At 27.4% G+C, this 27017-nt stretch overlaps 1 protein-coding gene across 2 annotated transcripts; it reads right to left on the bottom strand.

Annotated features, from left to right (window-relative positions):
• Nucleotides 1-26981, bottom strand: LOC123264907 (breast cancer anti-estrogen resistance protein 1). 2 transcript variants are annotated; one of them, XM_044728433.1, is made up of 8 exons: nt 26714-26981; nt 14532-14681; nt 13981-14130; nt 6934-7057; nt 4595-5547; nt 2286-2636; nt 1854-2171; nt 1-313 (listed from the first exon to the last, which is right to left on the bottom strand). In XM_044728433.1, exons 1-7 carry the CDS (start codon nt 26771-26773, stop codon nt 1884-1886), a joined length of 2076 nt encoding a protein of 691 aa, XP_044584368.1. In that variant the 5' UTR covers nt 26774-26981; the 3' UTR covers nt 1-313; nt 1854-1883. The 2 variants fall into 2 exon arrangements, with proteins under 2 accessions (XP_044584368.1, XP_044584369.1); XM_044728434.1 differs by having other exon boundaries at nt 1-317; nt 1858-2171.
• Between the last annotated feature and the right edge of the window lie 36 nt (nt 26982-27017).

Here is a 27017-nt window from a genome sequence, read left to right as displayed (position 1 = left end):
AAATTCTAAAATTTTTAGTTTAGTTAACTTGCACACTGATTTAAAAAATGAAAAATCAATTGATAAATCTATCCAAAAGGCCTTTACAATATTGTTATGTTATTAAAAATTTAATAAATGAAACATTTATTTAAAGTTTCATATTCTACGCATATATGCTTTGGCAGTACTGTATGCTGTAGTATAATTTACCCATTAATTTTTAGGCCACTAAAATTACTACCGGTGGATCGAAAGTAGGATGAGGTAAAGTTTGACTTTAGAGTACTATTTATTTGTATGTACCCATGGTCCTGTCAAGGACGATTTATATTTAAGGGGGGAAATACGTGTAGAAGGCCGTTTTCACCCTGATTTTCATTAATTTTTTTAAGGTATAAAAAATTAATATTATTGATTGAAACTATCCGGTTATTTGATAGATATATTTATGAGTATTTTTTCGTATTAAACAACAATATAACTTAACAAATAGCGGAGATATCAGCTGATACACATGGTAGGTTGTCATCCGACTTAGCAGTTGGTGTGCAGTATGCAAGCCACAATTTTTATCTGAAATCACTGGCACAGAAAAATTACTTTTTTTATATGTGTATCTTCTATATGAACCTCAATTCCAAAAAAAAAAAGTAAAAATTTGCATTTTCTAGAGGGCTGAGAGATTAAGTCGTGATTTTTTACCATTTTTTCGTACATTGTTTATTAAAAAAAAAATAGTTTAAATAAAAATTAGGAAAACGGTTGACCCTAAAGGCCATCCCTGCAACTTCCCGCTCATTTCGTACTTAAGCGCACAAACCTACATTTATTACGTTTTTGAGCTCTTCGAGCTCAAAAAAATAATTTTCGTATCATTTTGAGCTCTTCGAGCTCAAAAATCTGCTAGAAGTTGAATAAAACACTATTTTTCGATTTTTAAACCGCAATAACTTTTGAATGAATGAACCGATTTTTACTTGGTTGGTGACATTTAGCGCAATTTTTGAAGCCTTATGAAGAACTTTTAAGTTTAAATTGATCGAACAAGGAATTTCAAAGAAATTCCTAAAAAACGATTTTTTCGATTTTTTTCGTTGACGATCTCACGAACGAATCAACCGATTTCGACCGGGCTAGCGGCAATCGACGTGTTTTTTTTATGTTAAGAGCTGATTAGTTTTTGGAATTGATCGGTCAAGCCGTTTAAAAGTGATTCCAAAAAAACCACGTTTGAAAAAAATTGTTTTTGAAGTTTTTTTCAGATTTCTCAAAATCTACTAGTTCGAATCGATCCAAATTATGGTCAAAATCTAAGTTTAGTCAAGTCCTTTCGAATGGTGCCAACCGCGATAAAATCGGTCAAGCCGTTCAAAAGTTATGAAAGGTTTACATACGGCCGCACACACACACACACACATACAGACGTACGGACATCATCACGGAAACATTCGAGGAGGCTTCCTAGGACCTCAAAACGTCAACATCCGTTGAAAACTCGATTTTCGAAAAACGGGGTGAAACCAATAACTTCCCGATTTTTGAAAATTTTCAATTTTCTTAGCAGGAAGTTAAAAATATCGCTTATGATGGAGGTTCATATTCAGCGTAATTGTATAAAGAAAAGTAATTTTTCTGTGCCATTGATTTCAGATAATAATTGTGGCTTCCACAGTGCACACCAACTGCTAAGTCGGAAGACAACCTACGATGTGTATCAGCTGATATCTCTGCTACTTTTTAAGTTATATTGTTGTAAAATATGAAAGAATATAAATATATGCATAAAATAACCTGATAGTTTCAATGAATAACATTAATTTTCATACCTTAAAAAAATTAAGAAAAATTTCTTTCTACACTTATTTCCCTCCTTAACTAATTTGTTGATAATTTGATAATTTTTAAGGTTGTTGTGCTGCATGAATCATAGCTACTTTAAGATCTTTGGCTAGATGTGATACATCAACAACACTATCAACCATCTCCTGAACTGCGGTGACACTTGGAAAAAATTGAGCTGCCTGTTTAGTTTTCAAAACAGTCTGAGCAAGTGCTTCACTAAGTGAATTTGCACATTCAAGAATTTTAGTTTTTACATCATTCCGAGTTACATTTCTGTGTACAGTATCACCAATATGTACCAGTCTGTGTGCGCTAAGAACGACGAATTTCCCGTGTGCCAAGAAAACCTTGAAAAAAAAAAAAATATTTTATTAGTTAATATTTAAACTAAAAATCCGGTATTTTTATTTAAAAATGAAGCAAGTGTTGTATCAATGAACACAATGAGTCATAAGGCTCACCTTTGGCGGTTGATTATGTTCAACAGTTTGAAGAAAGGCGTCAATGGCATGAGTCAGATGAGCACCGTGCGTTATCACTTGTGCGACGTAAAACGCTAACAGCTGTTTATCATTCGGGTCCATGGGTGTGGGCGTGGAAGGTGGCATTTGAATAGCCGCATTATCAGCTTCAGAAACAAGAAGATCATAACTACTTCGTAATTCTTGGGGCAGAGTTGCACGCAATTCTTCTCTTTGCTTCGCAACTGTTTCACGTGAATCGAGATTAACATAATCGTCGTCTTCAGTGCTGTTGCCAGCGGTGCTGGTTGAAATGATCGAGGATCTTTTGAATAAAAGCGTTGAGTTACCCTGTTTAAATGAATAATACAAAAAATTTATTATTAATTTAGTTTATATTTTTATTGTAATCTACATTATTAAGAGAATAAGAAAAATTTTGTGTCCAGGATAGTTATATGATAAAATCGGTTTTTTTTTTAGTGAAATTTAGTGTCATTGCTAAGGTCTTGACTAGAATTTGTGCCTTTTCAAAATTTCATATCGTTCTCACCGATAGTCAATTTATTATGACCTTGTATCTTGTGAACTATTGACATTTTCAAAGATATAAGCTCATTCTGATGTTACACTCATCAAGATCTTTCATTTGAGTACCCACATCAATTTTTCATATATTTATATATATTATATATATGTATATATGAAAAATATATCAAAATGCATGTGGGTACTCAAATGAAAGCTCTTGATGAGTGTAACATCAGAATGAGCTTATATCTTTGAAAATGTCAATAGTTAAGAAAGTACAGTGCAATTTAACCTAATTAAGAAATGACCTTGTATTTTGTGAATTATTGACATTTTTAAATATATAAGCTCATCCCGATGTTATACTCATCGAGACCTTTCATTTGAGTACCCACATCAATTTTTCATATATTTATATTTATTATATATATGTATATATGAAAAATATATCAAAATGCATGTGGGTACTCAAATGAAAGCTCTTAATGAGTGTAACATCAGGATGAGCTTATATCTTTGAAAATGTCAATAGTTAAGAAAGTACAGTGCAATTTAACCTAATTAAGAAATGACCTTGTATTTTGTGAATTATTGACATTTTTAAATATATAAGCTCATCCCGATGTTATACTCATCGAGACCTTTCATTTGAGTACCCACATCAATTTTTCATATATTTATATTTATTATATATATGTATATATAAAAAATATATCAAAATGCATGTGGGTACTCAAATGAAAGCTCTTAATGAGTGTAACATCAGGATGAGCTTATATCTTTGAAAATGTCAATAGTTAAGAAAGTACAGTGCAATTTAACCTAATTAAGAAATGACCTTGTATTTTGTGAATTATTGACATTTTTAAATATATAAGCTCATCCCGATGTTATACTCATCGAGACCTTTCATTTGAGTACCCACATCAATTTTTCATATATTTATATTTATTATATATATGTATATATGAAAAATATATCAAAATGCATGTGGGTACTCAAATGAAAGCTCTTGATGAGTGTAACATCAGAATGAGCTTATATCTTTGAAAATGTCAATAGTTAAGAAAGTACAGTGCAATTTAACCTAATTAAGAAATGACCTTGTATTTTGTGAATTATTGACATTTTTAAATATATAAGCTCATCCCGATGTTATACTCATCGAGACCTTTCATTTGAGTACCCACATCAATTTTTCATATATTTATATATATTATATATATGTATATATGACAAAAATATGAAAAATGCATGTGGGTACTCAAATGAAAGCTCTTGATGAGTGTAACATCGGGATGAGCTTATATCTTTAAAAACGTCAATATTTAAGAAAGTACAGTGCAATTTAACAAAAGTCATTATTTAATAAAGCAAAATTTTATTTATTTATAGTTCACAAGTCACGGCAGTCACATAGTGACTGCAAGGTTGCTAGTTTTAAAATATCACAAAAAAATTCTTAAACTAAAAAATTTCTCTTGGTTTAAGTAAATTTTACTTGATTCAATAATCTTTCGTCTTCATTCAAGACAATGAAACTCTTCAAAATTATTTTCTTGGTTCAAGAATTTTTCTTTTGAATCAACTAAATATTTTTTTTTAATGTGTAAACAAATTTCTAATCCTTCTATTTTTATTTAGCAGACAAAAATAATTTTTTTTTTAAGATAGAATCACTGTAAATTTTGTTAAAAATTATTGATAATAATTTATAATTATTTTCCAGTTTGATAATTTCTCAGTACATTAAATTGTAGTTAAGTCAATAAACAAACCTGAATAAAACTTGCGATTTGCCGTACATCCTCTGTGAGCACTCGTGCGCATGCAATCAATTGATCAAGTGGATCTGGATGAATAGAAGAAATGAAAGAAGGCGATGAATTATTAGTTGAAATTTTAGTTTCATTATTCCGAGACAATTTAGCAGCGTCCCATTCTATTGCGTCCAATTTCCAAGCAGCTTCCTTGACAAGTTTATCAGAATATCGAAGAGCTTTGACTAGTGGTCTAAACTTGTTAGCTAAACCTTTATCTGGTGCTTTACTAGCATTCCCCAGAGTACCTTCTGCAAATTCGGCTAAATCATGAAGCGAAGTTCTAAGCCTCAAAGCTGCAAGTCTCAAATCCATTAGCGTTGAATCCAGCCGTTGTGATGTTCTCCATCCAGGACTAACAAATCCTAGTAGTCTTGCGATTGCAGCAGAAGCTTCACTCTGTAATTTTTCCAGTCCTTCCAGCGCAGAATCCAGCTCTAATGGAAGTTCTCGATTGACAGGTACGTCGTAAATTTGCTGTCGCTGTTGTTGATGTAAATTCTGTGATGATGGAGACGTAGTTGATATTTTGTGAATAGGCGTGTTATATTTTGAATTTGATGGAAGACGTGGCCGTGGAATATCGTAATCAGGCGCGGTAATACTAGATCTATTGGAGCCGCTGAGTGAACCATCATTAGTAAGGCTGGACGCAGAGCTGCTGGGTGTTAGTGGTTGAAGTGGTCGAGGAATGTCGTAACAATCCAAGGGTGTCATACCAGACCCACCAGAACAATTTGAATTCGGGGTACATGATGTTGGTGGTCGAGGAGTATCGTAGCAGGAAGGTGCTGGGCTTGGACTACTCGCTGGAGATGGAATTACAGGTGTTGCTCGTGGTGGTACGTCGTAACAGTCGCTTACGTCACCTCCACTGTCGATAGAGCTCTGCTGACCAGAAGATAGACGGCCTAAAAATATAATTAATGTGTTAAAATTTACACGATGAAAAAAATTAGGAAATTTTTTTGACAAAGAAAATTTAATTTAAGTTTAAATGATTTTTTAATATTATATTTAAATTTTGAGTTTCAAATCAGAATTATTTTTTATTACATAAACTTTTTGAATTAAAATTTGATATTAGGTTTAATAATCTATATTATTAAGAGAATAAGAAAAATTTTGTGTCCAGGATAGTCATATGAAATCGGTTTTTTTAATTGAAATTTAGTGTCATTGTAAAGGTCTTGATTTGAATTTGTGCGTTTTCAAGGTTTCATATCATTTTCTCTATCTCTAGATATATAATTAAGAAATGACCTTGTATCTTGAGAACTAGTGACATTTTTAAAGATATAAGCTCATCCCCATGTTACACTCATCAAGACCTTTCATTTGAGTACCCACATCAATTTTTCATATATTTATATATATTATATATATGTATATATGAAAAATATATCAAAATGCATGTGGTACTCAAATGAAAGCTCTTGATGAGTGTAACATCGGGATGAGGTTATATTTTTAAAAACGTCAATAGTTAAAAAAATACAATGCAATTTAACATAATTAAAAAATAACCTTGTATTTTGTAAACTACTGAAATTTTTAAAGAAATAAGCTCATTCCGATGTTACACTTATCGAGACCTTTCATTTGAGTACCCACATCAATTTTTCATATATTTTATATATTTATACATATTATATATATATATATGTATATATGACAAATATATCAACAATGCATGTGGGTACTCAAATGAAAGCTCTTAATGAGTGTAACATCGGGATGAGCTTATATCTTTAAAAATGTCAATAGTTAAGAAAGTACAGTGCAATTTAACATAATTAAGAAATTACCTTGTATCTTGTGAACAATTAACATTTTTGAAGATATAAGCTCACCCCGATATTACACTCATCGAGACCTTTCATTTGAGTACCCACATTAATTTTACATATATTTCATATATTTATACATATTATAAATATGTATATATAACAAATATATCAAAAATGCATGTGGGTACTCAAATGAAAGCTCTTAATGAGTATAACATCGAGATGAGCTTATATCTTTAAAAACGTCAATATTTAAGAAAATACAGTGCAATTTAACAAAAGTCCATTTATCAAAAAAAAAAAAAAAAGTTTAACATAGGCTAACATGCTTTGACCTCACATGTAAATAATTACTATATTTTTCATTCCATAAACTTTTTTAATTTAAATTTGACATAGGTGTTTAAAAATTTTATACTAAATTATCTGCACTATACCAAAGATTACTAATTATTTACAGTGCATTTTTTTATAAATTAGAATTAAAAATTCAAAAAAATTACATACTTGCATTATGAAGATGATCTGTAGAATTAAGTGGAGAATCTCGTCGTGAAGAAGGTGCTGGACTTGCTCTATTAACCGGTAAGTCGTACAGATAAACATCTCCGCATTTTTGTGGAGTAATTACCTAAAATAAAAACCAAATAGATTAATATAAAATTATGGATTATAATTAAAATTTATAATATAATAGGTATTATTGTTATTTATGATTGAAAGAAATATTTTTTTATTGCGAAGAAATAAAATAAAAAAATTAAACTCTTGTGCATGAGTGTCGAGTACAAGTTAATTATAGTATTTTCTTAGTTTACTTGAACGAAGGAGAGAAAATCTATATAAACGTGCCTCAAGTGCTGGGATCATTAAAGAAAATAAAATGGAGTGTAGTTTTGCATATGAACAAAAGAAATAAAAGAATTGGCGACCGTGAATTAAGCCATACTATATTTTACTGTTTTACTCATCATAGTAAATATACATCTACATATATATGTTACATAGTTGTTAGAGTCAGCTTAATATCACAGAGCCGATGAGAGAGTAAAAGGAACGTAACGTAGAAAAGCGGGGAGTGTACTTGGGGAAGCGACGGCGTACTATGATGGCAAGTCAGGGGTTGAGGTCGGTCGATACTGTGTCTCGCGGCGTTCTTGCAAAAGGCGTATGACCTGGAGATGCATAAGAAAAAAATTACAGCTATATAGATATTTTTTTTTTTTTAATAAAAAATTATAAATAAAAAAAAATTATTAATGGAAAGATTAATTGAATTTTAAATAACATTCTTTATCTTTGCTGAAATGGATTTCGTGAAAATAAAACAAGTTTTAAGCATAATCCCACGCAAACAAGTTGTAGTTGATTGATATTGCTGTACAAAATATTTCGTCCTACGCAAGGTGACCTCGCTTTTCCTCCATTCGAATGTTCGATCGAATGTAACAAAAATGTGGTGAAAAAAAAATAAAAATTACCGGATGCTCAAATGCAGAATCTAATTATATAGAAAGTAAATTACATTTCCTGAAACCTACTTTAATTAGACAAAGAAAATTTGCTGCTCTGAGAACAGTAAGGAGAGGTGAATGAAATAATTGTTTAATTAAAATCAGCTTAGACTCATTCAAGTTGGAATGATTAATGCTAACTAAAACGATTATTCATTGTATTAAGATTATTCGGTACGCTTGAAGAAAAACTAACTTGATTTAGGAGGGTTGTTTTTGCTTATAAAAGCATTCCGTTGGTTATAAATTCTTGGATTAAGATCCATGGATTTCCAATCGAATTAATTCAAAAGTTTGTTCAATTGATGTAATAAAATTCTTCAACCAAAAGTAGTACTTTAATTGAAAACTAGCAATGACTATTGTTAAATTGCACTGTACTTTCTTAAATATTGAAATTTTTAAAGATATAAGCTCATCCCGATGTTACACTCATCGAGAGCTTTCATTTGAGTACCCACATGCATTTTTTATATATTTATCATATATACATATATGTAATATATATAAATATATGAAAAATTGATGTGGGTACTCAAATGAAAGGTCTCGATGAGTGTAACATCGGGATGAGCTTATATCTTTAAAAATGTCAATAGTTCACAAGATACAAGGTCGTTTCTTGATTATGTTTAATTGCACTGTACTTTCTTAACTATTGACATTATTAAAGATATGAGTTCATCCCGATGTTACACTCATCATAAGCTTTCATTTGAGTACCCACATGCATTTTTGATATATATGTCATATATACATATATGTAATATATATAAATATATGAAAAATTGATGTGGGTACTCAAATGAAAGGTCTTGATGAGTATAACACCGGAATGAGCTTATATCTTTAAAAATGTCAATAGTTCACAAGATACAAGGTAATTTCTTAATTATGTATCTAGAGATAGAGCATTTTCAAATGCAGCCAAAATACTTATCATAATAAATCGACTATCGATGAGAATGATATGAAACATTGAAAAGGCACAAATTCAAGTCAAGGCCTTTATAATGACACTAAATTTCACCAAAAAAAACTGATTTTATCATATGACAATCCTGGAAACAAAATTTTTCTTATTCTCTTAATAATATAGATAATTTAATTTTTTTTTTTTTTTTTGATAACTTTGTTTCAACAGCAGTTTCTTCATTAAATATAAACTAAAATTAAATTTTTACTTTAATAAATTTTAAAAAATATATCAGACTTTTTCCTAAATGATACAAAAAATTAAAAGAAATATATTTATATCTTGTTACAGTTTTTGAGTAAACGATTTTCTGCTATTCATTCAAGACTTATTAAATATATTGATTTTAAAGTTAATTTTTGTAAATAACAAACTGAATATTTTACAAGAGAATTTGATAAAAAATATTTTATTTTAAATTTAGACTTAAGTTTGTTGTCATGATATAACTCGATAATTATTGATATAATAAATATAATTTGCCAAGATTATTTGTCAACTGGGAACCAAGAGATTGTCACACGGCCCTGTATCCAAGCTACGATATTGTAACACCACTCTAGATCTTGGATGGAGACTTATAAGGACACCAAAAGGCGTCCAAGAAGTCACTTCCAGAGACAAGCGTGAGGTAGATACATCTCAGGTGATCTCGTCCGGTTTTCAATCTTATTACAGTTTCTTGTATCTATTTATACTCTTTTTGATTTGCTTTTCAATATAAAAGGGAGACTGGACCAAAGATACAAGTTAACTACCGGTTGAGTTGTTGAGATGAGCTCAATGAGTTCTTGAAACAAATGCTAGGATTTGCGTCGTTTAAGTTTTATTGACCTAAGTTTGCTATGTCGGCTCTGATGTTTCAACCCGCTTGTATTTTGTCTGTGAATATTTAACAAACGAAAAAAGAAATAATTAAAAGCTATGATGAAAGAAGCTATCAGACAAAGAGTAACGCAATCCTGACGATGGAAATAGATATTGTTACAGACAGAAGAATATAAAAAAAAAAAAAAAGCAATACCTCCATACTTAGTCGTTAAACATGAGACTAAAAATATCTTTACAGTAATCTATATTATTAAGAGAATAAGAAAAATTTTGTGTTCAGGATAGTCATATGATAAAATCGGTTTTTTTTTTTTTAATGAAATTTAGTGTCATTGCAAGAGTCTTAAATTGAATTTGTGCCTTTTCAAGATTTCATATCATTCTCACTGATAGTTAATTTATTATGATAAGTATTTAGACAGCATTCAAAAATACTCTATCTCTAGATACATAATTAAGAAATTACCTTGTATCTTATGAAATATTGACATTTTTAAAGATATAATCTCATCCCGATGTTACACTCATCGAGACCTTTCATTTGAGTACCCACATCAATTTTTCATATATTTATATATATTATATATATGTATGTATGAAAAATATATCAAAAATGCATGTGGGTACTCAAATGAAAGCTCTTAACGAGCGTAACATCAGGATGAGCTTACATCTTTAAAAATATCAATAATTAAGAAATAACCTTGTATCTTGAGAAATATTAACATTTTTAAAGATATAAGCTCACCCCGACATTACATTCATCAAGACCTTTCATTTGAGTACCCACATAAATTTTTCATATATATTTCATAAATTTATGTATATGTATTTATGAAAAATATATCAAAAGTATATGTATATATGATAAATATATCAAAAATGCATGTGGGTACTCAAATGAAAGTTCTTGATGAGTGTAACATCGAGATGAGCTTATATTTTTAAAAACTTCAATAATTAAGAAATGACCTTGTATCTCGTGAACTATTGACATTTTTAAAGATATAAGCTCATCCCGATGTTACACTCATCGAGACCTTTCATTTGAGTACCCACATCAATTTTTCATATATTTATATATATTATATATATGTATGTATGAAAAATATATCAAAAATGCATGTGGGTACTCAAATGAAAGCTCTTAACGAGCGTAACATCAGGATGAGCTTACATCTTTAAAAATATCAATAATTAAGAAATAACCTTGTATCTTGAGAAATATTAACATTTTTAAAGATATAAGCTTACCCCGATATTACATTCATCAAGACCTTTCATTTGAGTACCCACATAAATTTTTCATATATATTTCATAAATTTATGTATATGTATTTATGAAAAATATACCAAAAGTATATGTATATAAGATGAATATATCAAAAATGCATGTGGGTACTCAAATGAAAGTTCTTGATGAGTGTAACATCGAGATGAGCTTATATTTTTAAAAACTTCAATAATTAAGAAATGACCTTGTATCTCGTGAACTATTGACATTTTTAAAGATATAAGCTCATCCCGATGTTACACTCATCGAGACCTTTCATTTGAGTACCCACATCAATTTTTCATATATTTATATATATTATATATATGTATATATGAAAAATATATCAAAAATGCATGTGGGTACTCAAATGAAAGCTCTTAACGAGCGTAACATCAGGATGAGCTTACATCTTTAAAAATATCAATAATTAAGAAATAACCTTGTATCTTGAGAAATATTAACATTTTTAAAGATATAAGCTCACCCCGACATTACATTCATCAAGACCTTTCATTTGAGTACCCACATAAATTTTTCATATATATTTCATAAATTTATGTATATGTATTTATGAAAAATATATCAAAAGTATATGTATATATGATAAATATATCAAAAATGCATGTTGGTACTCAAATGAAAGCTTATGATGAGTGTAACACCAGGATGAGCTTATATCTTTAAAAACATCAATATTCAAGAAAGTACAGTGCAATTTAACAAAAGTCATTATTTAATAAAGCAAAATTTTATTTATTTATAGTTCACAAGTCACGGCAGTTTCATAGTGACTGTAAAGTTGCTAGTTACAGATACAATTGAATTGATAAAATTTTAGCTTTTATCGATTTTTTTATGGATATAGTAAATTTAAAAGAGAAGAAAAGTCAAATCAACAATGTGTCAGCTGACTATTTCTCATAGGGGTCAAATATATTATCTTTGTTTGTACAAAATGATCAGTTGGGGTAATATAATGTCTACACATTGGTTACCTCTTGGCATATGGCATGCTGGGTTTAGTTGTTACAATTTAAAAACTGATGCGGTATATATAAGGGTTTGTATTGTAAACTTTGATGAGTCATTTATAAAACACAATTAAGCTAATATTATTGAGTGACCCTATTCTTAGTTTAATCAAGTCAAATAAAAGTAAAAAATTATATAGAAGGCCGATGATAATAGATAGCCATTATATTATAATTTATAATACAAGTCAAGTCTTGGTATCGTCAGTTTAACTTAATTTAAAGAAGGCTAAATAGTATAAACCGTAACGTGGATTTACAATCGTTTTGTGTGTAACAATAAGTATAAACTTTTAGGACACACAAAGCGAATAATAGAATAGGGACTTTAGAAAACTAACAAAACCGGATAAAATCAGACGAGACGGCGAGATTCAACAATAAAAGGATTCAACGATCCTTTAAGGCGTGGCATTCCCAATGCGGGCACGTGGCCGAGCCAAAAAAATATTTCAATCATCTGTTTCCAGCGTGATATTATTTTGATTGCATTTTCCAAGAAATTTATTCTGTTCTTTTGAATTTAGCTTGTTATACATGTTACATGTATTATTTTGCAAAGTCTGAAAAGTACAAATTTTTTTAAAAGTAATTTACTTGGAAAATTCTTTAGTTAGAGCTCAAAAATACGAAGATTTAATTCGACGATGATCATATTTTTTTTTTTAATTTAATTCTTATTCTAATATTTTTAAAGATTATGCCCACTAACTTGAAAGAATAATTTTGATGAATTTAATTGTCTTGAATCAAGCAAAAAAATTTTTAAATCAAATATAATTTATTTAAACTGAGAAAAATTTAGTTAAAAAAATTTTCGAAACAATTAAATTCTTCGAAATTACTTTTTTTGGATCAAATTTATTTTCGGTAATTATTTACAAGTTTACTATTAAAAAATTGTGATATTCAACTTTTTTTTTTTTTAATGTACTTTTCAATAAAAAATGTATCAAAAAAAGATAAAATAGAAATTTTATCCAAAAATATGAGCCAAAATTTTTTCCAACTTTTGAAGGAAAAAAGTTATCTAAATATTAATTTTTTAATATTTTTGATGTCACCACCATAAATCCGCTGTAGAAACGAGCAGAATAAAAAAAATTCAAAAATGTTAATTTTTTATTCAGATATTGCCAAAAATACGTTTAACCCTACTTGTAAATAATTACCATATTTTTTATCAATGTATGAATTTATTACCAAAAGTATTTTATTATATAAGGTAAAAGACCCAGTTATTGACACTGGCCTAGTTGTTTGACACTTGTAATTTTAATCTAATTAAAAGAATAAAATGTTCCCAAAAAATCAATTATCTTAAAATTTATTATTTTTTTTCTTTTTTTTTGTAGTCATTTTTTTAATAAAAAAACTTCTAAAAATTTTTAAATGTCGGCCAATTTAATTTTCATAATTATATTTATTAATTTATTAGAGTTAATTTGTTATTTTTTTTAATTAAAATAAAATTGTAAGTGTCAATAACTGGGTCTTTTACTTTAGTAAAATTTGTTTCTAAATTATTCCAACCAATTTAAATATTTAAATTTCACCATTGAAAATTTTTAGTTTGTCTAAAAGAAATTTTCAATTTCTTCAAAAAAAATTTTTGAATCATTTGAATAATTAATAAGTTTTTTCAAATGATAATTATTTAAAATTGCAGCTCAAAAAATTTTTTACCATAGAAATAATTTTTTTGAAGTTTATCAAAAATGGAATATTAAAAAAAAATTCAATAACTTTATGTTTTTATGGCTAAAAATTGAAATTGAAAAATTTTTTCCGTAAATTCAATCAAATTTAAAAAAGTCTAGACATTTTTTTGTCAGTTAAAATAAATTAAATATTGCGATTGGTATTATTTAGAGCAAAAAGTAAATTTAAAAAATATCGATTGAATATCTATAAAATAAAACTAACTCTATTTGGTTGCACGTGCCAACTCCGTCGCTTTCCATGACGTTGTAATCCATCTTCAGCTAGGGTGAGGTCCGCTCTGCTGCCCCCAAGGCATCCTCCAGTGTCGTACTGACCCACTAATAGTCTCAGTCTGTTCCCTGGACATATTCCCTAGAATAATAGAAGTAATGAGTTTTATCCAGGCTCACATATATCCTTATATCCTTTTATAAATAATGCATGTAATAAAATAATGTACATCAGTAATCTCATAAAGTTATACTGAGGAATACATTTATAAATGTATTTCTTGATGCAAGATAGATTTAACAGACAGATGTTGAACTGAGAAAATGCTTTCAGCGGCTGCGAGAGAGAACATCTCATGTGTTTAAATAAATCGCTGATTTGCAGCTGTTTCAATCCAAATAAAAATAAATAATCAAATGAGTTTCGAGATTGTAAAAGCAAAAGAAAGTAGCTATTAAATATATTTTAAAATATCCTGACGTTAAAATAATAACTTTTTGTGAACTAATTTATTTTTGTATTAATTGAAGATTATTTATTACCTGTCGGCCTCTTAGAGCGCACAGCCACCATCCTTCTAAGCCTGAAGTATTTTGTTCCAAAACTGTGAGGACATCACCTTTACGAAATGCCAATTCATCCGGTGCCTCGGCTATGTTGTCATACAGCGCACGTGCTTTTACACATTTTTGCTGTAACAATAAAAAAATTATTTAATCATTTTAAAGCAATATAATCTTTACAAAAAATCTTTAAAGAACAAACGTTAGATTATTCATTCATTTTTTTACAATATAAAACAAAGTTTTGTATCTTGGAAAAAATAACTTAGATCAAAATAACTCTTGATGAGTGTAACATCGGGATGAGCTTATATCTTTAAAAATGTCAATATTTAAGATCATACAGTACAATTTAACATAATTAAGAAATGACTTTGTATCTGGTGAACTATTGACATTTCTGAAGAAATAAGCTCATCCCGATGTTGTACTCATCAAGACCTTTCATTTGAGTACCCACATCAATTTTTCATATATTTATATATATTATATATATGTATATATGAAAAATATATGAAAATGCATGTGGGTACTCAAATGAAAGCTCTTGATGAGTGTAACATCGGGATGAGCTTATATCTTTAAAAATGTCAATATTTAAGAACATACAGTACAATTTAACAAAAGTCAAGAACAAATGTTAGATTATTCATTCATTTTTTTACAATGTAAAACAAAGTTTTTTATCTTGGAAAAAATAACTTAGATCAAAATAACTCTACTTAGGTATAAGATCTAATATATTACATTTCGAGATCAGCTTAGATAAAAGTAGATCAACATAAATCTCAATAGATCTACATTTATCAATTTGTTTCCTTTATTTTTAGATCTACCTTGATCTAAATAGATTTTTTTTTATCTAAAAAAAGATAATACAGATCTAATTTTTTTTAATTTTCTGTAAAAAAATTTTGTTTCTATTTTTTTTTTCAAGTAAAGTTTTTGAAAAAAATTAATTATTTAATTGGTATTGTTTTTATGGACATTGAAGATGGAAATCTTATATTTCATTAAAACTTGTAACATTTATAAATACAAAAGAGAGTTAAATGATATTTAAGTTAAATGTTTGATATACTAGCTTAAAAAAACATTATACACTTGTTTGTATTACCGCCTTCTTTGAAATCATTCAATTAAATAAGCGACAGTTTACGTTTTATTACACAAATGCTCCAAATTGATAATGTAACGACGTAGTTATTTTCACAAGAATTCTATTTTAAAAATCTTAAGTATTCTGTATTCGAGCTCAAACAAATAACACATTTTACAAATAAAAGGATGGTGACATTTCGTAATTTCTTTTCAATATTTTATTTTACAGACAAAAGATACATTAAGCCCTAATTATTTACAGATTAATAAATACATCTAATTATTTAAATGTTTTAAAAGCTTAAAATTTTTAGTCTTCTGGATTCTAAAATCTAATTACGACTTTAGCAATAGTGATTTATTTAAAAATATGAAAGTAGAACACTTAAATAACATTACGAAAGTGAAGATTCTGTTATTCTAATTTGGAACACTTTAATTTTGTTAATTATTTAAATTGCTCGACTAATTGAATACATACATTTACAACTGATGGTTGGTTGATTGATTTAGTTAGTCAGATAATTGATGCTTACGTTACAATGATTTATTATTTTTTTTCTATTATTGCCGGTTCGAAAATAAAAAACTATGGACACAATTAAGAATAAGATGGGCTACTTAAACTTAGATGAATTCAAAGAAACGCACTGAGAAAAATTTCTCATAAAAATCTTTCAATAAAAAAATTTTCTTTGTAATTTAATTTTATAAAATAAACATGCCATTAAAGTTAGCAGTCACTTGACAATTTTTTAATTATTTTTAACAAAAAAATTTATTCTAAAAAATTATTTTTAAAAAATTGCATTTTTAATTTATTAAAATTTCTACAAGTGCATTTTTTAAATAATTTTTTTTGCCATAATTTATTTATTAAAGAAAATTTAAAAAATTGTGAAATAACAGCTAAATTTAATGTCATAAAATAAACAAATTTTTACACGCAAAAGTAATAGATAAAAATTAAAAATAAATTTATCTGCTTTAATACTAAAAAATTTTTAACCATCTCATAGAATAGTTTTCAATTTTGAGGTAATCTTTTGAAAGCATTAATAATATTTCCAGCAAGACGGATGAAGGAGGTAGCCATAAATATTTGTATACAGTTATGTAATTCATTACTATTAACATATCTTCTCAGGCGTAAACATTTTTCGAGTTAATAAATCCATTATTCAATTTTTTATCTGCCCAAGTCCTTCTTAATTACACAGACCTATAATTTTATAGGCATCCTAATCAAATAAAAAAATGAACCAATCTTTCATGGGATCCATCAAATCAGGTATAGGTATAAAAAGTCCACTTTAAAACCCGGTTGTTGTGGGCAAACTCGATGATGTCAATGTGTCTACGCGTCATCAATCTTGTTAGATATCGGATTATTAGCCATTCGTGCGCACGTACTGAACTAAATCAAATCATTAATAGCGACGGTGCATCTCAATAGTTGGGGTTGACACCCCGTATGCAATCCCTTTCAACAACGTAATAAGATTTTACTTCACAGCAGATAGTACGTGACTAGATAAAAATAATACGTGTCAATTGTACTTTTTCATGCACAATATGATTTTCAACAGCATATATTTCAGTTTGTGAATTCAATCTCATGACTCGGGTTGTTTTATTTTATTTTTATTTCATTCTCCTTTTATCTCATATTTTTTTTCCTTTCATTTCTTGTTCATTTATTCTATCCCACACGGCAGATTTTATGAGTCTGCCTGCTCTGTACCTTTTCTGTTTGTTAACCGCTCCTGGTTATATTCTTCCCAGAAGGTAAACCTCCAGTCCCAAGTTGTCCTGGTAATATCAACACAGCACAACCAAAGCATATAGTTAGTTAGTTAGGTTACACTCGTTTCAAGGACCACTTGAAGCTATTTATCAGAGAGTCATTTGCCATAGTGTAGAAAACTAGTCTCTCCTCGGTTGTTATAAGAATTATGACCAGACCTGAACCATCGTGCTGACACATGGCGTCCAGATCTCTATTCACACATGTCATGTCACTGAAAAATTATAAATAACACTGAATTCTTCAATATATTGTCTTTTTACCAAATTTCTTTTTTTTTCCCTATGGATCATCAACTTTAGTGTCTCCAAGCTGTATTAGCATTTTTTTCAGGACAGATTCTTTGGATTTGACTCCTTTGGGATGGAACAGACCTATATCTTCTGTCCAGATGGATTAGGAGTTATCAGTTACATACTTATCTTTTTCTATCATCTTCTTTCTCTTCCAAGAATTCTTCCTTAAAAAAATTGGTGTTATTTATTTAATGACAAATTCAATCAATTTCAATGCAATATTTAAAGGATATCAGGTGTCTTGATCTTCCCCGCACAAAAAAGGTTCACGAGCCAAGAAAATATTTTTCTTTCTAATTATTTTCTTGAGTGAAAAAGAAATTTTTTTTTGACACAAGAAATTTCACTTATTAATTCTGTTGCTTTAAAAATACGTATCTTGATCCAAGAAAATTTATTTAAGTCAACAAAATCTTGTTTTGAGAAAATTCAGCCTCTTGCTCCAAAAAATTTAGTTCTTGATAGGAGTAAATTTTCTTGTCTTGAGAAAATTTCTCTCTTGCTCCAAAAAATTAAATATAAAGATAGAGGTAAATTTTCATTAATATTTTTATTGATTAACATGTCAAATGGCAAGATCAAATAATATTTCATCATTTTTTTTCATTCAATATGTATAATTGCACGCTAAAATAATATAAAATGGGTATCAAATATTCAACAAAGCAAGATAAGAATTAATATAAGGAGATCTATACGTAGAAAAAAAGGTTCACTTGAGCCAAGAAAATATTTTTCTTTATAATTATTTTCTTGAGCAAAAAAAAATCTTTTTTTGACAAGAAATTTTACTTATTCCAACAGTAGTATATTTCTTATCTAGGGCAGGAAAATAAGAAATGTCTCAGATTACATGTAATTGTTGACCGAGGCGAAGCCGAGGTCGACAAACATGTGATCTGAGGCTTTCTTATTTCCTGCCCGTGGTGAGAATACTATTTTTCTTCTCGACGGAGGCAGGAAAGCGGCATTTTCATTTAGCGCAGCGGGCAGAAAATTGACGCTTTCCGCCCGGAGGGGAGAAATAGTATATTACACACCTGTGGCAAGAAAATGAGAAATGTCTCAGAACACATATATGTTGCCCGAGGCGAAGCCGAGGTCGACATATATGTGGTCTGAGATATTTATTATTTTCCTGCCATAGGTTTGTATACTATTTTTCTTCTCGACGGAGGCAGGAAAGCGGCATTTTCATTTAGCGCAGCGGGCAGAAAATTGACGCTTTCCGCCCGGAGGGGAGAAAAATTAATTTTCTTGCTTTAAGAAATACGTATCTTGATCCAAGAAAATTTATTTAAGTCAAGAAAATCTTGCTTAGAGAAAATTCAGCCTCTTGCTCCAAAAAATTTAGTCCTTGATAGAAGTAAATTTTCTTGTCTTGAGAAAATTTCTCTCTTACTCCAAAAAATTAAATATAAAGATAGAGGTAAATTTTCATTAATATTTTTATTGATTAACATGTCAAATGGCAAGATCAAATAATATTTCATCATTTTTTTTCATTCAATATGTATAATTGCACGCTAAAATAATATAAAATGGGTATCAAATATTCAAGAGAAAAATTTTCTCAAGGTGAGAAAATTTTTTTCTCACCTGAAGTAGGTGGCGCTGCTTCCCTAAAGTATCTAAAAATCTTGATCAAATATAAAAATTTATTGTATCAAGTATTTATGATAATTTGAATTAAGAAAAAATTACTTCCATCAAGAATAAAATTTCTCAATAAATTTTTACTTCGCCTAACACAACTTCGGTCTTCCTTCAAACAGCTGAAAATTTTCTTAAGCCAAGAATTTTGTTCTCCAGTCAAGAAATTTTTTTTCCGTGTATTCTTCACAAAACATCTTCTACATTTGAGTGTAAAACAGAATGCATCTTCTGAACACCAAAGAAGAATACGTAAAAGAAAAAAAAAAACGAGTCGGTCGTTTAACTTGTCTCAGACTTCTGAATGCATATGTGAAACTCAATAGACTTACTGTTGTATGATCGGCATTGTTGTCACTCTTCAGAGCCACTTCCGAAAGCATCACAGAGAAGCCTTGGCGTAAATTAAATTGCAGACGATGCAAATCAAAACCTTCTTCGTCTTTCTTTTACACTCGCTGAAATTAATTTTATCGCAAGCAAAAAATATTTTAAATATTTTTTTGACTTCTATTGAAAAATTAATTCTCCATTTTTTATTTATGTTGAATAATATAAGCATACTTGAATTTTTTATTATAAATTTAGATTACATATTTTAAGATCTATAAAATTTTTATAGATACCGGTTTTTAAATCACCTTATTAATCGAGATATTAAAAAGTTAAATCTTATTTACCGAATATCAAGTTAAAAATTTTTTTAATCTTCGTAAATTCTTATAAAAAATGTAAATATTAATTCCAGTAATTTTTTAAATGTTATTTAATTATATACATGTTCACTAAAGATTGTTAACGAATAGAAGCATGTGTTCGGTATATTAAATCTACAATATAATTTTTTATTACATACTATACAACACATTCTCAGAACCTGTAAATAGAATTCACCTTTATCGTAAGCCTTGATAACAAAGCTATTTATTTAGTATATTTGCGTTGACTTTTTATCGCTTTATTCATGATATGATCTGAAAACTCCTCCTGTGGCAATATTCATTTTTTTAATATTTTTAGTATTTATCTAATGTATTATAGATTTAAATGAATAGATACACGCATGCAGCTTCCAATTATATACCGTCAACTGTATATATTTTTTTTCTTCAAGGACGATTGCCTCGAGGTTTGATTTTTAATTTATTACATTATATTTTTAAATATTATAGTTATCATCAAGTGTCTTACATATTATAAGAAAATAGTAGCAATATTAACTACGCATAATTTTCTCACAAATTGAGTACCCACATGCAAAACAGAGGGAAATAGAAGCCAGGATGCTATAATATAACTTCGAGCCATTCAGATATGCGTGATAAGATTAGATTAACGAGTATCGTGTATCGATACTTGGGAACTGTATTGAAAATTGCGATAAAACTTGTTTTAAATTCACACACCAATAAAAAATATCTAGAAATTCAGAAGACGGAAATTATAATTAATAAACACTTAAATTAATAATTACTATACTTAAAAATTTCATAAATTTTGCTTTTTCTTTAATTAATTATAGTTATAAACTATGTTCAATTTATTTTTTCAACTATCAGATTAAGGTTTAATTTTTTTGAATAGCCATAAGCTTATTAACAGTTATGATAATTAGTTTTCAATTTATTGATTCACAAAGTTGGAAGGATAACTTTAAGCCACATTATCTCCACTTTTTATGCGCTAAAATATTTGCATGTTAAAAATCCAATTGACGCTAAGATTTAAAAATTTTTTTTTCGGATTAAAGATACCATTTTAATATTTCAATAATTTATTTTAATGAAGTGTTTTTATTAATGTATAGAGAAAGTAATTAATTATTTAGCATACACTATGATTAAATTTACATTATGCAAATCTTTCATCATAAACATCAAGCCCATTATTTAAAATATCATAGCTAAGGAGATACTAAAAGCTTAATCAAGCTTGCTTGTAAGAGTTAGAAAGATTCGCGTGGTACATACATGTTAACAGAAATGACACATTGCTTAACTGGGAACTATAGAGGCTTAAGAACAAGTACGTTGCCTACATTTCAAGAACTCCTACCACCAAGTGCGGTTGAACTTAAGTTCGTGCTTGTACTAAGTAAATAATGTTCATAAGAGACGATGTAGTTTTTAAAGAAGAAAAGACTAAGATAATGCAAGACAATTCATTTTTATTGCTAGTTAGCTTTATATGGTTACATGATTCTTGATCCTCCTACAAAATATCTCCGGGCAAACTATCTTGAGTAATTAAATTTTTTAATAAAATAATTTAAAACAATAAATTTGAAAAAAATTATTAATTTTATTTCAACACTTATTAATGGCATTTAAACAAATATTTGTAACACGACTTTACCGTGTTGTGTACTTTTGTCATGAATTTTGTGAGATATTTAGTTTCGGGGATATTCTCTCGCACAGAAAGGAAAATTTCTTGATTGGAGAACAAAATTCTTGGCTCAAGAAAATTTTCGAGTGCTTTAGGAAAGAGCAAAGTTGTGTTGGCCGAAGTAAACATTTTTCTTGAAATTCTATTCTTGGTGGAAGTAATTTTTTCTTAATTCAAATTATCATAAATACTTGTTACAATAAATTTTTATATTTGATCAAGATTTTTAGATACTTTAGGGAAGCAGCGCCACCTACTTCAGCTGAGAAAAAAATTTTCTCACCTTGAGAAAATTTTTCTCTTGAATATTTGATACCCATTTTATATTATTTTAGCGTGCAATTAGACATATTGAATGAAAAAAAAATGATGAAATATTATTTGATCTTCCCATTTGACATGTTAATCAATAAAAATATTTATGAAAATTACTTCTATCTTTATATTTAATTTTTTGGAGCAAGAGAGAAATTTTCTTAAGACAAGAAAATTTACTTCTATCAAGAACTAAATTTTTTGGAGCAAGAGGCTGAATTTTCTCAAAACAACAAGATTTTCTTGGCTTAAATAAATTTTGCGTCATAAATTTCTCAGGTTAAATTATTGATTAAGAATAACTTAGACGACTTTATCTTTTTAATTAAAGCAATGTATGTTTTATTATATTATTTGTTATGTAATTGTTTTGTTTGTTTAGAAAGTAAATATTTAAGAGTAAAAAATGTAAAGAATCATTTTAGGCTGCACAGAAAGAAAAATTTCTTGACTGGAGAACAAAATTCTTGACTCAAGAAAATTTTCGGGTGCCTGAAGGAAGACCGAAGTTGTGTTGGCTGAAGTAAACATTTTTCTTGAAATTCTATTCTTGGTGGAAGTAATTTTTTCTTAATTCAAATTATCATAAATACTAGATACAATAAATTTTTATATTTGATCAAGATTTTTAGATACTTTAGGGAAGCAGCGCCACCTACTTCAGCTGAGAAAAAAATTTTCTCACCTTGAGAAAATTTTTCTCTTGAATATTTGATACCCATTTTATATTATTTTAGCGTGCAATTAGACATATTGAATGAAAAAAAATGATGAAATATAATTTGATCTTGCCATTTGACATGTTAATCAATAAAAATATTAATGAAAATTTACCTCTATCTTTATATTTAATTTTTTGGAGCAAGAGAGAAATTTTCTCAAGACAAGAAAATTTACTCCTATCAAGAACTAAATTTTTTGAAGCAAGAGGCTGAATTTTCTCAAAACAAGATTTTCTTGACTTAAATAAATTTTCTTGGATCAAGATAATCATTTCTTAATGCAAGAGAATTAATTTTGTTGGAATAAGTGAAATTTCTTGTGTCAAAAACAATTTTTTTTTGCTCAAGAAAATAATTAAGAAGAAAAATATTTTCTTGGCTCAAGTGAACCTTTTTTTCTGTGTATTAAAAAAAATAAAGATATATTTTTTTTTAAATTCACATAAAAGATTTCTCGAGCCTTGTAAGCCGACAAAATTCCTTGCATTACGCAAAATCTATCGATAAATCTTGTGAGATCATATGAGGAAAAATACTTTCTTACATTCATTAGTGACAGACACGCAAAAAACAGGTTCAAGTGAAAAAAAACTGACAAGTACCATCTCGGGCAAGCTAAATCTCATGACCAAAAATGGCAATGCATATCTCATAAAGTACATCGTCGCCACTCGGCGGCTTCTGTAAACAGTGGTTGTCAAATTTTTCTATGCATCCACTGTTAGCATTATTTATACAAATCCATATATTTATTTTTATATGCACATATATATGAGTACATAAATATGTATATATGTATGTTTAATGTTGTGCAGTTAACGGTAAATTAGAATGTTGTAAATTGTCGAACAACCTCTTAACCGTCGACCGCATGATCCTGACGAGTTTAACATATACTAATTTGTTGTATTATTCCGTCATATAGTCTTCTTAAAGTTATTGCTCATTCATATATTATATGTGTTTACATACATATGTAAGAACTTTTATTACCATGCGTTTATCATGTGACATGAGTTTTGAATCACTTTTTGATTTTAACTAATAAACGTTCATTGTCAATTTAACGATATCCATTTGCGATTTATCAAAAGTTAATCAATCAATTGAATGCTTGACCTTATTCTACTTTCTCTCCCTCTTTTTCTCTTTCAATATCTCTCTTAATCTTAAATATTTCATTTTTATCTCTTCATATGAAAAAAAAATTTTTTTTTTTTAATAACAATTCAAAATTTAAAAAAAAAATTAAATTTTCTCTTTTAATATCTCTCTTGATTATAAATATATCATTTTTTTCTCTTCATAAAAAAATTTTTTTTTTTTTTAAATAAAAATCCAAAATTAATTGCTCATTTATGTACACATTGCAAAGACTTTTTTTCTCGTTTTTTTTCCTTAATTAAATTCTAATTAATTTTTCTCTTAAATTAATTAGTTATTTAATTAAATACTCTATTGATATATATTGCCGATAGGCGTACGTTGATTAATAAATAAATAAATTAAAAAAAAAATTCAATTTTCTCTTATAAAACCTCTCTTGATCTTATATATATCATTTTTATCTCTTCCTATTAAAAAATAAATTCTTTTTTAAACAAAAATCTAGAATTTTTTAAGAAAAAATTAAAATTTCCCTTTTAATATCTCTCTTGATCTTCAATATATCATTTTTATTTCTTCATTCAAAAAAACAAATTTTTTTTTTAAAATAAAACTCCAAAATTTTTTAAGAAAAAATTAAATTTTTTCTTTAAAAATCTTTCTTGATCTTAAATATATTTATTTTTTATCTCTTCATATAAAAAAATTTTTTTTTTTAAAGAAAAATCCAAAATTTTTTAATAAAAAATTAAAATTTCTCTTTCAATATCTCTCTTGATCTTAAAAGAAGGGTTTATATTTTTTCTCTCTCTCTCGCTCTCTATTGGACAAAGGAGAGTATCTCTGTCATACTTGTACAACTTATGGAATCTTAAAACGGATTTTATGCATAAATAAATGAAAATTTTCCAAAAAAGCGCTTCGCTCTTCGATAGATAATTTAATTATCTATCGAAGAGCGAAGCGTTTTTTTTTTAAATTTTATCTTATTCATGAGCAAAACTCGTTTGAAAATCAACTATCAACCGCTCTTAAATATATAATTTTTATCTCTTCATATAAAAAGAAAAAAAATTTTTTTTTAAATAAAAATCCAGAATTAATAAAAAAAAATTAAATTTTTTCTTTTAATATTTTTCTTGATTTTAAATATATCATTGTTATTTCTTTCTATAAAAAAAAAAAATTTTTTTTAAATAAAATCCCAAAATTAAAAAAAAAAAAATTAAATACACGTGACAATTTAAAAAAGTAATGGATTATAAAACTAAAAAGAAATATTATGTATAAAATGCTAACCAGAACCAAATACGTGAGATGAAAAAATTTTTCCGGATCAATGCTTTCATAATAGACAAGATGAAATTATAATAGACGAGCAGATACATATTTTTAAACTTAATATTCCTACATTCCACATATAATCTAAATATATATCATTTATATGTTGAAAAAAAAAACGATTATATCTGGAAACTGAAAAATATACCAAGTCATTAAATCAACGAGACATCAATCAAGCTTTAAAATCAATCGATTAAAAGCTCCGATCAAAAATTCCATAAAGCCTCATATAATAATCAATATCAGCTATTGATCTATCAGTTGTCTATACACTTCTGTAGAATGAAAGTGACACTGTTACAAAGTAAAGTGTATGCAGATATTCAACAGTATATTTAATTGCAAAGCTCATATCATGAGCTCATGATATTAAATATTGATAGACTATACTCGCGGAACAGAATATAATATAATACATGACATATGACATGAATATGCATGTGCAACTAAGTCTATTATTGGTATTTGACAACACTCCTTATTTAAGACTCCATTACGTTAAACATTATGGAATAAAAAATAATTATTATTAATTAATGAAAATCAAGTTAGCCGACACTTTAAAATTTTTAGAAATTTTTTTTATTAAAAAAAATTATTGCATTTCACAAATTTTTAATTTTATTTAATAAAAAAATTTGTTCTAAAAAATGATTTTTAATTTTTTAAAATTTCCACGTCAATTTTTTTTTTTTTTTTTTTATTTATTTGTAATAAAATTCTTAAAATTACTAAATATATGCTAAATTAATTTTCATCATTAATAATGACATTAAAAATTTTTATAACTTTTTTTTATTAAAAAAATTATTGCATTTCACAAATTTTTAATTTTATTTAATAAAAAAATTTGTTCTAAAAAATGATTTTTAATTTTTTAAAATTTCCACGTCAATTTATTTATTTTTTTTTTATTTATTTGTAATAAAATTCTTAAAATTACTAAATATATGCTAAATTAATTTTCATCATTAATAATGACATTAAAAATTTTTATAACTTTTTTTTATTAAAAAAATTATTGCAAAATAATAAAAAAAAATTTTCATTTGTAAAAAATTTAAAAAACTCTAAGCGCAATTTAAAAAAAAATATTTTTTAGTTTTAATTGAATAATTAAAAAATTAAAAACGTCGGCTAACTTTAGTGTTATTATTAATTACAATAAATATTTATGAAAATAAAGTTAGCGGACATCTAAAAATTTTAATGAATTTTTTTATTAAAGAATTATTTCAAAAAAATAAAATTTTTCCTTAGTTAAAAACTTCAAAAACTATAAGGGCAATTTTTTAAAAATATTTTTTAGTTATAATCTAATAAATTAAGCAAAATAAAAAAATCAAAAATGCCAGCTAACTTTATTATTATTAAATAATTATTAAAGATTTAATTTAATCAACAAATAGATAATAAAATTATCCATACCTGGTTAAGAGACGTGGGAATAATGTCAGGCGTCTGTGACAGCATCTTAACACCCATCATCTTACTTGGAATACCAGCAAAAATTTAACACTTTTGGGCGTCACTTATTTTATTCCAAATCATAATAAAAATCACCTACGCACGTAGCATTCGAACGAATCGATTACTCTTTTTATATTATATATCCTGGATAAAGTAATATCTTTTATTCAAGAAAGAAAGTAATAAATAATATAAAATTTATAGTTAAAAAATGTCAGAAAAATTATTTAAATATTGCACTAATTAAAAATCACACAAACAT

Source organism: Cotesia glomerata, linkage group LG5, assembly GCF_020080835.1.
Source record: "Cotesia glomerata isolate CgM1 linkage group LG5, MPM_Cglom_v2.3, whole genome shotgun sequence".
In the NCBI taxonomy this organism is placed as follows: domain Eukaryota; kingdom Metazoa; phylum Arthropoda; class Insecta; order Hymenoptera; family Braconidae; genus Cotesia; species Cotesia glomerata.
The sequence above is the reverse complement of the archived record's forward strand: the minus strand, read 5'-3'. Positions and strand labels throughout refer to the sequence as shown.

Excerpts from the sequence above, each read along its gene's own strand:
- LOC123264907 (XM_044728433.1), bottom strand. The coding sequence starts at position 26,773 with ATGATGGGTGTTAAGATGCTGTCACAGACGCCTGACATTATTCCCACG. Across the intron at positions 5,548-6,933 it reads AGATCATCTTCATAATGCAA|GCCGTCTATCTTCTGGTCAG; the intron begins GTATGTAATTTT and ends TTATATTTTTAG. Across the intron at positions 2,637-4,594 it reads AAATCGCAAGTTTTATTCAG|GGTAACTCAACGCTTTTATT; the intron begins GTTTGTTTATTG and ends TCATTTAAACAG.